Here is a 12,551-nt window from a genome sequence, read left to right as displayed (position 1 = left end):
AATTCAAAGCAGTATTATACTTGCTAATAATTACCAGTACAGGGTGGGGCAAAAGTAGGTTTACCGTTGTGAGTATGCAAAAGTTTATTATTGTATAATTTACTAATTATTATATTATTTTCCATATGAACAACTATAAACCGCATGTTTGCTCCACCCTGTATTTTGATTTTGTTGTACTTTTCATCAGAACTTCTGGGACACTTCCTATTAAGATTCTAGAAAAATAAAAGATGACAGTCCATTAAATAAAAGCAATTTGGGGGTGAGAAATGGAAGCTGTCTAGAACGTACGGCCAAATCACAGTGTATGTTTAAGGTATAAAGTATTTTTAGTTTAAACAATTTTTAAAATTCCCTTTCACAAAGCATGCCCACCGTATTTTAAATACATATCTTAAATATCTAAAGTATATCTCTCTCCTTTTACAAAAAAGAAACCCCGAGGGGTGAATTTCTGAGGTCTCCATCTGTACGGAGGAACTTGCATTTAACGCAAAGCACCGTGAACTACAGGGAACGACGACGTACTCAGCAAGTGTGCTGGGACCACTGCTCACTGCAGAGCAAAGTGAAATGGAGTTCCTGGCTCATAGCACACACAAAGCAAAGCTCCTACGTATTCCAGGCCAAACGTGGAAGAAGAGTAAAACTTTAAAAAGAAACACAGAACAAATTTTTTTTACAGAGATAGAGTTCTCACACAAAACAAAGATACCCTAAATCATTAAGGAAAATTTGACAATATTAAAATTAAAACCTGGCAAATGCTAAGGTACATGATGACCAAAGTGAGGAGACAAGCTGTAGGCGAAGTGAAGATGTCTGCAGCGCGTGTGAGTACGATTAGCGTCCAGGATATGCGTAGACCTACAGATCAGTGAGTCCAGACAAACAACCCGGTAGAAAGTTGGCAATGGGTGTGCGTGGGTGATTCATAGCGAAAGAACCTGAATATCCATAAACTTATGGACAGACGTTCCACTCCATTGGTAGTCAGAGAAATGCACCCCCTCCCCAAAAAGTCCTAGTGAAATGGATACTGGGAATGCAATGACAAGGTGCTCTGAACAAACTATCTGAAAGGTGTGGTTTGCCTTAGTTCCTCCGAGTAGAATAATTAGGATAGAAATATGTGGCCTTGCCCGGCTGGTGTGGCTCAGTGGTTGAGCGTCGACCCTGCACCAAGAGGTCGCCAGTTGGATTCCCGGTCAGGGCACATGCCCAGGTTGTGGGCCCAATCCCCAGTGGGGGGCATGCAGGAGGCAGCCGATCGATGTTCTCTCTCATCAATGTTTCTATCTCTCTCTCCCTCTCCCTTCCTTTCTCTAAAAATCAATAAAGAAAAAAAAAGAAAAAGAAAGAAATATGTGGCCTAGCAGCCTTTGTAACTGCACCTTTGCGCAGCTTGTTGTGTAGGAATATATTCTTTACATAATTTTTAAAGACCTTTCCTGGCCAAAAAATGAATAATGCTCACTATATAATAGTTAGGAAATATAGAAAAGTGTGAAAAAAAGAAAATAAATCCTACTACATAGCGATACCTATAAGCAATATTTATTTTGTCTTTTTTTTCTGAGCATACAAAAATATAAACAAATACCTATAAAATGTGATTATATTGTTTAATACAATATAATAATAAATCAGAAGTTAATATATATATATTTTTTTACTTTTTCCATTGGATAAAATGGTGTTGAGTTGCTTTACCTTCTCCTTATATGTTCTTCATAAGGATTTATGATTTTCATGGCCAAAAAAAAAGCCTTTCATTGAATGGGTCTACCATAATATAAAATAAAGGTATTTATAATTTTATAGCGTTTAAAGTTTCATTTTGTATAAATAAACTTTTATTTTGTTTAAAACTTTAAAAGCTATAAAATTATAAATATACATCACATTTTTGACAACTGATGCCTTTTAGCATGCAATGGGTACACGTCTCTTTATGTTTCCAGAACTCCTCAAAGGCTGACATATTAGACACTGCATGAGCACATTACACTCTGACATTTCAGGCCATAACTCAGGGTCCACTGGAAAGAGACAGAGTCTGTAGTCACACGTGGATAACTGGTCTGCCTGTGAAGTCCACCTGCTGAACTCCTACAAGCTGCAAAACAGAGTTGATGGGTTTTTGATCCAATCTATTCCTATCACGGTGTATAAAATGAATACAGTGACCTAGAAGACAATAAGAATAAAAGGCAAGAGGTTGGCATATATTATTATCTGTTAGATTTATTGCTTATTAGAGTCAAGGAAGCTTTTCAACCTTTAATTAGTCTGAAGGGAAAAATTAATTACCCAGAGTACATTATATTCTATGTGTAATGTCATAATAATTTTTAATGAAGGTAATAAAGGGTGACAAGGATATGGTTAAATAAGAGTGATACTTAATGTTTTATGAGATCCAAGGGGAAAGATTCTTAAATTATAACCTTCTATTAGGTTTTATTCAGTGTAATTAAATAAAATGTCCTGTCAAACAGATAGGCAGAAAATGGAACTGAGATATCAAGTTGGAAAATCACATCTGTTTCTTAAATGTAATTATGGAATAAATCACTTGCTTAAAAAAATTCACTCCCAAATACTGACTTAACAGGCTATCTACAGCCTGGCTGGTGTGGCTCAGGTGGCTGAGTGCTGTCCCATGCACTGAAGGTTGCTGGTTCGATTCTGGGTCAGAGCACATGCCTGGGTTTCGGGCTCAATCCCCAGTAGCTCTCACATCAATGTTTGCCCTCACATTGATGTTTCTCTCTCCCTCTCCCTTCCTCTCTCCCTAAAAACCAATAAAAACGTCTTTTTTTTTCCTTTTCATTTTGCAAGTATCTTTTTAGTTTTTTAAGTTTTTTTACTTATTAAAAAATTTCAAACGTTGACATTACTGCAGGTGTTCCCTGCCTTGCCCATCTCCACCCACCCCCAACACAAAATCTTAAAAAGGCTATCTGCATTACAACTATAGACCAAAAGAGACTGAAAATAAAGACGTTAAGACAATCAGTTAGAATACAATTAGATGCCCATAATCCTTTTATCTATTTAAATACAAAAAAGTCACAATTTATAGTCTAGTTCTGTTTCCTTGGATTCTTAGGCTCAACATCGGAATTTTAACTTAAGGCATTAGATTAAGGAAACATTATTAGAGGCATGTTTTTTGCATTGTACTTATCTGCTGTCTACAGTCATCACTATAGATTTAATATCATAAACTGGCTTATTATCAAATAATATAAATAAAGCAGATACTGGGTTAACCATGATATCGATTTGTATAAGTAAGTACACCAGCTTTTTCCTTAAAGGAGCTACATTTTTTCCAGTAGGTAGTATCAACATCTCCTTTTCAAGTATGTTCCCAACTTGGGATGTAAACAACGCTTGCACTTCATTCTTATACAACTGCATGTGTAGTGGATGGTGCCAAGGCATGGAGATGAGAGACTCAGAACACGGCCTCTCGGGTCTGAAGGATGGAAACGAGTCATTCAGAAATATGGCTCAGTGTTGTTCTGGCCTAGTTTATAGGACTGATTCTCATAAATATGGCTTCTTTTTTGGCCGGTCTAACTGGTGTAAATTCATGAGAGGGAAAGGGAGATTCAATTACAGGTTTTAGCCAGTTGTTGTGTTCCAGATGCAAAAAGCCCAAAGGTCACACATATAGTCAAAATCCTCTTTCTAAAGACTTCCTTACAGCTACCTGGAATTTATTAAAGTAAATGTTATAACTCCTAGAAGCTATGCTCACTAATGTGGACAATTAAAGAAGAAGAACTAAGAAAAAACAGTTTGCAACACAATGATGGGTTTGGGGCACTGTCATGTACGGGTGTTCTGTCCCTGACTGTAGTACATGTACATGGTAGAGATTCAACACTCAACCATTTAGCAGAGTGGAGCCAGAGGAATTTCAGGTGGTCCAAACTGATCAATAAAGCAATTTAAAGCGTGCGGCTTACAGTAATTATTATTGAATGAGCTGTCCCTGGGGCTGACTTGCTTTCTGACACTGAGCAAGTCTCCTAGTTTTGTTAGATATAAATAACTTGATTGATTCATCTACTGACACCCCTCCCCAAAGTGCTTGATGACTTTCTCCTATTAGAAAATGTTCAGCTCCATTGAAATATACATATATATGTGTGTGTGTGTGTGTTATTATTTTTGTTACAGCTTTTTCTACTTTTTCCCCATTGACATCCTCCTCCTGCTCCCCGCCCCATCCCCAGCATTGTTGTCTATGTCCATGGTTATGCATACATGCATATAAGTTCTGTGGTTGAACTTTTTTTTTTTAATCCTCACCCAAGGATATGTTTTTATTGATTTTAGAGAGAGGAAGGAGGAGAGAAACATCAATGTGAGAAAGAAACATTGTAATCAGTTGCCCCATGTACATGCCCCAACTAAAGATCGAACCCACAACCTAGGTATGTGCCCTGACCGGGAATCTAACCCACAACCCTCTGTTGTACAGGACGATGCTCCAACTGAGCCACCTGGCCAGGGTTTCCGTTTAACTTTTTCAAGTGTTATAGCCATGTAAAGTTTACCAAACCACCTGACTTTTCCTATCCCCAAAACCTGGAAACACTCTGTCATGGATGATGGGCACATTACATTCAATAGACAAATATCAAAATACACACAAGCCTCTGAAAGCAAAAGGAGTCCTCTAAGGGGCATGAGAAGTGCCCTCCTGGGTCTGGGCTCTGATGCTTACCTGGACCTAAAATGAGGGTTCCGCCTTGCTGAACTGGATCTCCTTGAAAATCAAAAAGAGGGCCAGTCACAGCCCGCCACAGGCTCCAAATGCTTCCTGAGAGTATATTTGACTTTATATGGGGGCTCTGTCCTGAAATGTCAGAAGGTGTTGTCTTTAGATGTCATCATTTTATATTCAATTAGATATTAAAAAGATAATGTTTGTACTTCTTTCTGGTGTGTCATCCTGACTTTAGACTTGTCTTTTTTTTTCCCTTCAAAGATGGTGTCTCAGCCTGTCACTACTGACCTTTGAGACCAGACAATTCTTTGTCCTGTTTGATGTAGGACGTTAGCAGCACCCTTGCCCTCTGCACCCACTAGATGCCATAGCGCCCACCATCCACCAAGCTGTGACAACTATAAAGTCTCTCAATTATGTCAAAAGTCCCCTGAGGGGCAAAACTGTCCCCAGTCAAGGACTTCTTCTTTTTTTTATTTATTTGATTTTAGAGAGAGAAGGAGGGAGGGAGGACTAGAGGGGGGAGGTGGAGAGAGAGAGAGAGAGAGAGAGAATGTGCTGTTCCACCTATTTATGCATTCACTGGTTGATTCTTCTATGTGCCCTGACCGGGGATGGAACCCACAACTTTGGGGTGACACTCTAATCAACTGAGAAGCCCAGCCAGGGCAAGGACTTCTTTGAAGGAAAAAGTGATTACAGATCCAGATCATTTTCTGCAACAGAAAACTGTCCCGTAAAGACTTCTCAAACGGGTAGTGTTTTCCTTTTAATTCCCCATTTATACATTGTTAATGTCTAACCTACAAATAGGTAGCTACACTCCTTTTCAAAGACATTGTTGCACAGACTGTTACATGCTGGTCAAAACCCGTTTCTTCTGTCTGGGTCCACAGCTAAACGACATCTCCCAGTCTTCCTGGCCGTTTGCTATGGCATGTAGCTATGAGTAAAGTGATGTGTGCCACTTCCCGCCCAGCTCCTACATCCTGCCACAGGCACTCTCCACATTCCCTCTACCTTCTTGGAAGCCTTGGGCTGAAAACGGCAGAGCCACAAGATGGAAGGGGCCTGGGTCCTTCCATACTGTGTCCCTGAATTGCTACTTGGAGGCAAGGCACTGGAATAGAACCACCCTTCTTGAAATGTAAAAGAAAAAGATATAACCTTTGACCGTGTGATGGTACTGAGATGGGGGTTTAGCTGTAACCACTGCAGCTACCTCTCCATCTTTCCTGGGCTGTCAGTTTTTCTATTTCCTTTCTCACGCTGACTGATATGTCACTTCCACTCGCTAGAGTGAAGAAACTCAGTCACTTTATTCTTCTTGTAACTTATTTTTCTCCTGTCTTTTATAACTTGCTTTTAACTTTTTATTTGGATGATTATGCTCCCTTTTGACCTGGTTGATGTTTTTTTTTTCATCCTCATGCAAGGATATGTTTTTATTGATTTGAAAGAGAGGCAGAGAGAGAGAGAGAGAGAGAGAGAGAGAGAGAAACATCGATGAGTTTCAATAGGCTGCCTCCCACACACACCTGAACAAGGATAGAATCTCCAGCCTTTTGTTTGTTTTCTTTTTTTAAAAAAAAAAATTATTTATTTATTTTTTAATCCTCACCTGAGGACATTTTTTCATTTCTTGTTCAGATAGAGTGGGAGAGAGGAAGAGGGAGAGGGAGAAGGGGGGAGAGAAAGAGAGAGAGAGAGAAACATCGACGTGAAAGGGACACATTGAGTGGCTGCCACCCGCAGGACCCAACCAGGCCGGGGACAAACTGCAACCTAAGTACGTGCCCTTAGCGGGAACCAAACCCGGGTCTCTCTGGACCGCAGGCCGATGCTCTCACTGCTGAGCCAAACCGGCCAGGACTGTTTGTTTTCTTAAATTATTTTTTGTTAATCCTCACCCAAGGATATTTTTCCATTAATGTTTAGATAAAATGGAAGGAAGGGAGGGGAGGAGGGGGGAGAGAGAGAGAGAAACATCGATGTGAGATACCTCCCATGACCCCAACTGGGGCTGGGGATCAAACCTGCAACCCAGGTATGTGCCCTTTACTAGGAATTGAACCCACAACCCTTTAGTCTGCGGGCCGACGTTCTAACTGCTGAGCCAAATCACCCAGAGTGAACCTACAACCTTTTGGTGTACAGGAGGATGCTCCTAACCACTGAGCAATCTGGCCAGGGCGAAGTGCCTGATTACTTAATATTCCCAGATACCTATTATTTCCCTCTCTCTCTCGAACTCTTCTATTTCTTTCATGTTTACATTAGAATGAGCAGTCATCTTACCAAGAAACATTTGATTGGAGACATGGGAAAAGCTAAATTTTACTGTTTTATAGGATTCTATACCTACAATAAATGTTCAGAAATCCAAAATATCTCCTTATGTCCAAAGAAGGGGCCATTAGATATTTCTGAAATGTTAAAAATTCAACTGAAGATTCCATACCCTAGAATTTAACAATCTTTGCTGTGAAGCACACTCTAATTTTGCTAGTTTTAATTTAGTTCTTATGTATAAAACTCTTGTTTTTCAGTTTACTTTGATTCTTGGACTCAAGATCAGAATTTTAACTTAAAACACTAGGATAAGTAAATATTATAAGAGGTGTGTTTTCTGCATTGTACTTGTCTTCTACCTACAATCATCACTGTAGATTTACTATAATAAATTAACTTATCATATAAGTCAAAATGAAATACTACTGGGGAAACCCATCACTCACTCGCATTTAATGGCTTTATTGTCTTACTCTTTTTCTTTATAAAATGTCCAATTAATTTAAAATTATAATTGTATAATATTTTTTAGTGTGTTGATTTCAAGTAGGACTATTCTGAGACTGATTCTGAGATTTATACTGTCTCAGGGAGAAATTTTTAAAAATTATTTTATAAGAACCTAATATTTTCACTGGTGTGGATCAGTGGCTGAGCAGTGACCCATGCACCAAGAGGTTGCCAGTTCGATTCCTGGTCAGGGTACGTGCCCAGGTTGTGGGCCACATACCCAGTGAGGGGCATGCAGGAGGCGGCCAATCAATGTTCTCTCTCATCGATGTTTCCAATTCTCTCTCCCTCTCCCTTTCTCTCTCTCTCTAAAACCAAGAAAGAAAGAAAAAAAGAAAAAAGGACCTAATATGTTCTTTTTGGAAATACAGTACTTTAACACAGGTCAAAGGAGTTTAAAAGATTTGCCTATACCCTCTCTTATAATCACAAGGATATATTTTGTTTATAATTCATCTGTTTTCTTTGCAATTCCATATCTCGGTTGTGGCAATGAATGGTGAGGTGTTGCTAAAGTAAAACTCACAGTTTGTATCTCAAGTGCTCAATGAAACAGAGACCTTTCCCATGTGAGACTCTGTTACAGCACAGGAAATCAGTCTATCAGAAAGTAAGGTTTTGAAAGTGAGCCACTGGTGCGGCTGAACTTTCTCACACTGTGTTTATGCTGGCTCATTAATAGTTTTCATAGTTTAAGTTGCTTTCTTTAAAAACACTAAATGGATGGTGTCAACTCTATCTTATAAATTGCTCCCCAGTCCATCCCCTCCTGTCCATCCACCTCTACTACTTCAGGCCCTGCCATTACTTTCTAGCCTATTGCTATAACCTTGTCACAAATATCACTGGCTCTGGTTGGTAGGTTCCAATACCTCCACTACGCTGGATACATGACTGTATCATTTGTCCACTTCAAATACTTATATGACCCCTTCACTGCCCCCAGAACAAATCCAAAGTCCTTGGCATGTCACCCCACACTTAGCATGAATTGGCCACAACCTGTCCCTTGGCTCACACCAATTCCCAAACTGGCTCTTACACTCTGGCCAGATGCACTTCTCCAAGAGTGAAGTTTTTTCAGGAGCCTGTGTGCTGCCCTGGCTGGTGTGCTCAGTAGTTGGAATGTCAGCCTGTGGACCAAAGGGTCTTGGGTTTGATTCCCAGTCAAGGGCACATATCTGGGTTGCAGGTGTGATCCCCAGGGTGCATTCAGGAGGCAACCAATTGATACGTCTCTCTCACATCGATGGTTCTCTCTCTCTCCCCCTCCCTCAATCCCTTCCACTCTCTCTAACAATCAATGGAAAAATATTCTCAGGTGAGGATTCATAACTGAAGCCTGTGTGCTTTATCTGTGCTTTCTGTCAGCAGCACCCTCCCCCAGCCTCGCCTCACCCAGCTAACTCCTTTAAGACTGAGCTTTGATGACACCTCCTCTGAGAAGCTTTCCCAGATACTCTCCCTCTCCCCTCAAATTTCTGGCATAGAGCCCTGGCCAGTTTGGTTCAGCGGCTGAGCGTCAGCCTGTGGACAAGAGAGTCCCGGGTTCGGTTCCTGCTAGGGGCATGTACCCCCCTCCCCAAAATTTCTGGCACAGATATTCCCAGAACATGTTCTCCTGTATCACAAGCCCTTAAACTGGACTGTAAGGACCTGTTTGCTTCCATTTCTCAGAGGAGATCATGAGCTTTGGATGGCAGGGGCCATGTACTTTTATCAGCATCCTCCTGGAGCATCTAACACAGTGGTTGTCACGAACAAAATCTCAGTAATGTTTGCTAAGAATGAATGATTTGAGCTTGAGATGAGTTCTCTTATTTGGCATTTCAGAAACCAAGTTCTTGCTACCTAAAACATATGTGAACAGTTCACCTAAAGTTTACTAAGCTCTATTAATTTTATTTTTTTTAAATCCTCACCCAAGAATATTTTTCCATTTGTTTCAGATAGAGTGGGAGGGAGGGAGAGGGAGAGGGGAAGGGGAGGGGGAGGAGGAGGGAGAGGGGGAGGGGAGGGGGATGGGGCGGAGGGAGAGGGAGGGAGGGAGAGAGAGAGAGAGAGAAACACTGATGTGAGAGAGACAAATTGATTGAGCCGGGGACCAAACCAAAACTGAGGTATGTGCCCTTGACCAGAATCGAACCCACAACTCTTTGGTCCACGGCCGAGGCTCTAACTGCTGAGCCAAACCGGCCAGGGCTAAGCTTTATTAATTTTAAAGAATTGTGCTAAGGGTAGGGAATGTGGACCACATAAATGTGAATAAACCACCAATCTCTTCAACCAACTATACTCCCAGCCACTTTACACGCAATAATTAAGTGTATAACAAAGTACAAGGTATTATTAAAACGCAACGAGGGAAGCAATTACTTCTGCTTGAAGAGCTATTAAGAGTCCCTTTGAGTTGGGCTTCAAATGAAAACTAAGATTTCACCAATGAAAGAATATAGAGTATTTAAAGTCATGATGATGAGGTATAAAAATAATATTAGCTTAAGCAATTAATTTTCTTTTAATTAGAAAAGTAAAATGTACTCATTTGAAAACATATAAAAGCCACTTTTCTCACTTCCAATCCTTGGGGTAAGCACTGCATTATCTCTTAAAACCTTTTTCATTACACACACATGCGCATTCTACAGACTTTATGTTTATGAAATGGTTTTTGTACAATACTGGAATCATACTGAACACACTGTCCTGCCACCTGCTTTTTAACTTCACAGCTTTCCATGTCTCACACCCAGGAAACGGATCTTCTAGAGTCTGGTGTTTCTGACCGCTTACAAGAATCATAAAAAGTCTGATTTATGAATTTACCGTTTGTTCCCCTATGCACATAGATTCAAATATAAAATACATCATCAGTGTTTTCTACTTGAGACATGTCATGTGTTACCTGAGGAGGAAATTTCTTCACCTCTTTTCATTCCCAATCTTTTATAAATTTCTCTCTCAGGATCAACATAGATTTCATGACAATACCCCGTCAGTTTGCAGAACGGCTACAAAAAAAGAATATTTGGGATTTTTATAAGAAAAAATAGGAGAAAAGTAATTATAATCTAACTAATTTTAGTCTGTTAGTTTTTTGATTTGTTATACATTTACCTCAATATGATGGTAGGATGACTGTCCAATCACAATCAGTGTGACATCTGCCTCCTTTAGGAGAAAGAAACACATGTACAAACTATTAGAAATTATGTTTTCCACAACTCCCCCTTATCTAATTCTTGTTCCATTCTAATGCCATCTACAGGCTTCTAGAAGAATAGAATAAACAGCAACATTATGAGTCAAAGCAATGTATGGTAAAATGTTTAATTAATTTGGATGATCTTTTGCTAAGAACTTTAAAATAATACAATAAATAATTATCTACACTCCCCTCAAAAGTGTACTCTAAAAAAGAATAAAAACTATTAAAGTAGGGTTATTTAATCAGTTTCATGTTTTCACATCCCAAAGGTATGGTGTGCTGAAAACAGATCTGAACTGTACAAAGGCTGCCCAATACCTTCACTCAAAAGCTCACTTGGGGACAAACCTGTATGTATGTGTCTGAAGAAAAACACATGTGTTTGTTGTCATGGGAGGTGGAATGTGCACCCTATTACAAATACAATTTTCCACCTGTAAGATACAGTAGTATTTTCCTATCATGAATAACTATTTGTGGTGTTTTTATTACAAAAGTAAAGGAAATAAATATCAGTAATTGACAACATTGGTGTTTTTTGGTCATCATTCAACATGTGTGAATAGGCAGGTTCCTAGGTAACATCAAAGTTATTACTACGTTAGTATGTTTATAAGGGGGCAGTAACCAATACATTAAGACAGAAACAGATCTCTAAGGTGTCTCCCCTTTTAGGAGGTGCTGGGAGCCGTGTGGGAAGGTGAGGGCCTGGGTTTAAGGCAGCGCACTCCACACCCTGCTCCCGCTGCACTTACAAACGTCAGGTGACTTTCACAAGGTGGCCCCGGAGCGGGGCACGCTCTCAGGAAACTTACTTGTAAGAAACTCTTGGGGACTTTGGCTAGATCTTCTACGTATTCCTTGCAGGTGTAGCACAGGAAATGCTGAAATCCCAACGCAGCAAAAAGAACAAGTTAGCAACATCCTCAGGGTTCAGAAAGGACCAAGTATTTCGTTTCGCATGACTCTAACCCAACACCCAAGCTGCGCAGAAAAAGGTGCCAAGGGCGCGCGATGCGCATTAAAACCGAGCGGCACCCGGTCCGGCGAGGCCTCCCGGCTCGCAGAGGAAACGGCCGGGGCTCCGCGGTTATTTGTTCCTTCGCGTTCTGGAAGCGGGGGCGCCTCCCATTCTGGAAGCCTCCAGTGGACAACAATGGGCAGGGCGGGCGGACTCGGCTCGCCACCCCGTGCCCTCCGAGGGGCCCGGTGCGCCCCGCCCGGGCGTGGCAGCAGCTCCAGGCCAGCCTGCGGGCCCCGCCGCCCGCGCTCACCCGCACGAAGATCACCACGGCCCGGCGCTCCCGGAACAGCGCGCCGAACGGCACCCGCCTCCCGGACGCGTCCAGCACGGGCAGCTCGGCCACGGCGGCCGCCAGTGGTTGCCCGCGCTCGGGGCCGCTCGGGGCCGGGGCGGCGGCGGGGCGGCCGCTGACCTGCCGAGTGATCGGGGCCAGCGCCGGGGCGGCCATCCCGTCCTGATGCCGCAGGCCGACTCTCGCCGGCCAGGCCCGGGCGGGGCGCACAGACGTCGCACCGGCGGCGGGAACCGGCGCACCGGCCCGGCGCCGCGGGGGGCGGGGCCAGGGAGACGCGGGGGGCGGGGCGGGGCGGGGCCGGGCGGGGCCGCGCGGAGGCTCCGCAGAGTCGGGCCCTGCTGCGGGAAAGCGCGCGGCCTGAGCGAGGCTGACACTGGCACTCCCGGTAGGGAGAGTGACAAGGGTCTGAGGCCAGAAAAGTGTTATTTAGGAGGAAAGCTGTTCCTGCCCTCCATAGCCGCTGGTGCCT

At 42.2% G+C, this 12,551-nt stretch overlaps 1 protein-coding gene across 1 annotated transcript; it reads right to left on the bottom strand.

The window, feature by feature from the left end:
* Positions 1 to 1,911: 1,911 nt before the first annotated feature.
* PRXL2C (peroxiredoxin like 2C) lies at positions 1,912 to 12,235 on the bottom strand. The gene is made up of 6 exons (XM_036261099.1): positions 12,038 to 12,235; positions 11,579 to 11,647; positions 10,673 to 10,726; positions 10,461 to 10,566; positions 4,751 to 4,882; positions 1,912 to 2,193 (listed from the first exon to the last, which is right to left on the bottom strand). Exons 1-6 carry the CDS (start codon positions 12,233 to 12,235, stop codon positions 2,069 to 2,071), a joined length of 684 nt encoding a protein of 227 aa, XP_036116992.1. The 3' UTR covers positions 1,912 to 2,068.
* Positions 12,236 to 12,551: the final 316 nt, after the last annotated feature.

Source organism: Molossus molossus, unplaced genomic scaffold (assembly GCF_014108415.1).
Source record: "Molossus molossus isolate mMolMol1 unplaced genomic scaffold, mMolMol1.p scaffold_m16_p_14, whole genome shotgun sequence".
Taxonomy (NCBI): Eukaryota; Metazoa; Chordata; class Mammalia; order Chiroptera; family Molossidae; genus Molossus; species Molossus molossus.
The sequence above is the reverse complement of the archived record's forward strand: the minus strand, read 5'-3'. Positions and strand labels throughout refer to the sequence as shown.

Excerpts from the sequence above, each read along its gene's own strand:
- PRXL2C (XM_036261099.1), bottom strand. The coding sequence starts at position 12,235 with ATGGCCGCCCCGGCGCTGGCCCCGATCACTCGGCAGGTCAGCGGCCGC. Across the intron at positions 11,648-12,037 it reads CCGTGGTGATCTTCGTGCGG|CATTTCCTGTGCTACACCTG; the intron begins GTGAGCGCGGGC and ends TTGGGATTTCAG. Across the intron at positions 2,194-4,750 it reads AACCCTCATTTTAGGTCCAG|GTCACTGTATTCATTTTATA; the intron begins GTAAGCATCAGA and ends ATTGTCTTCTAG.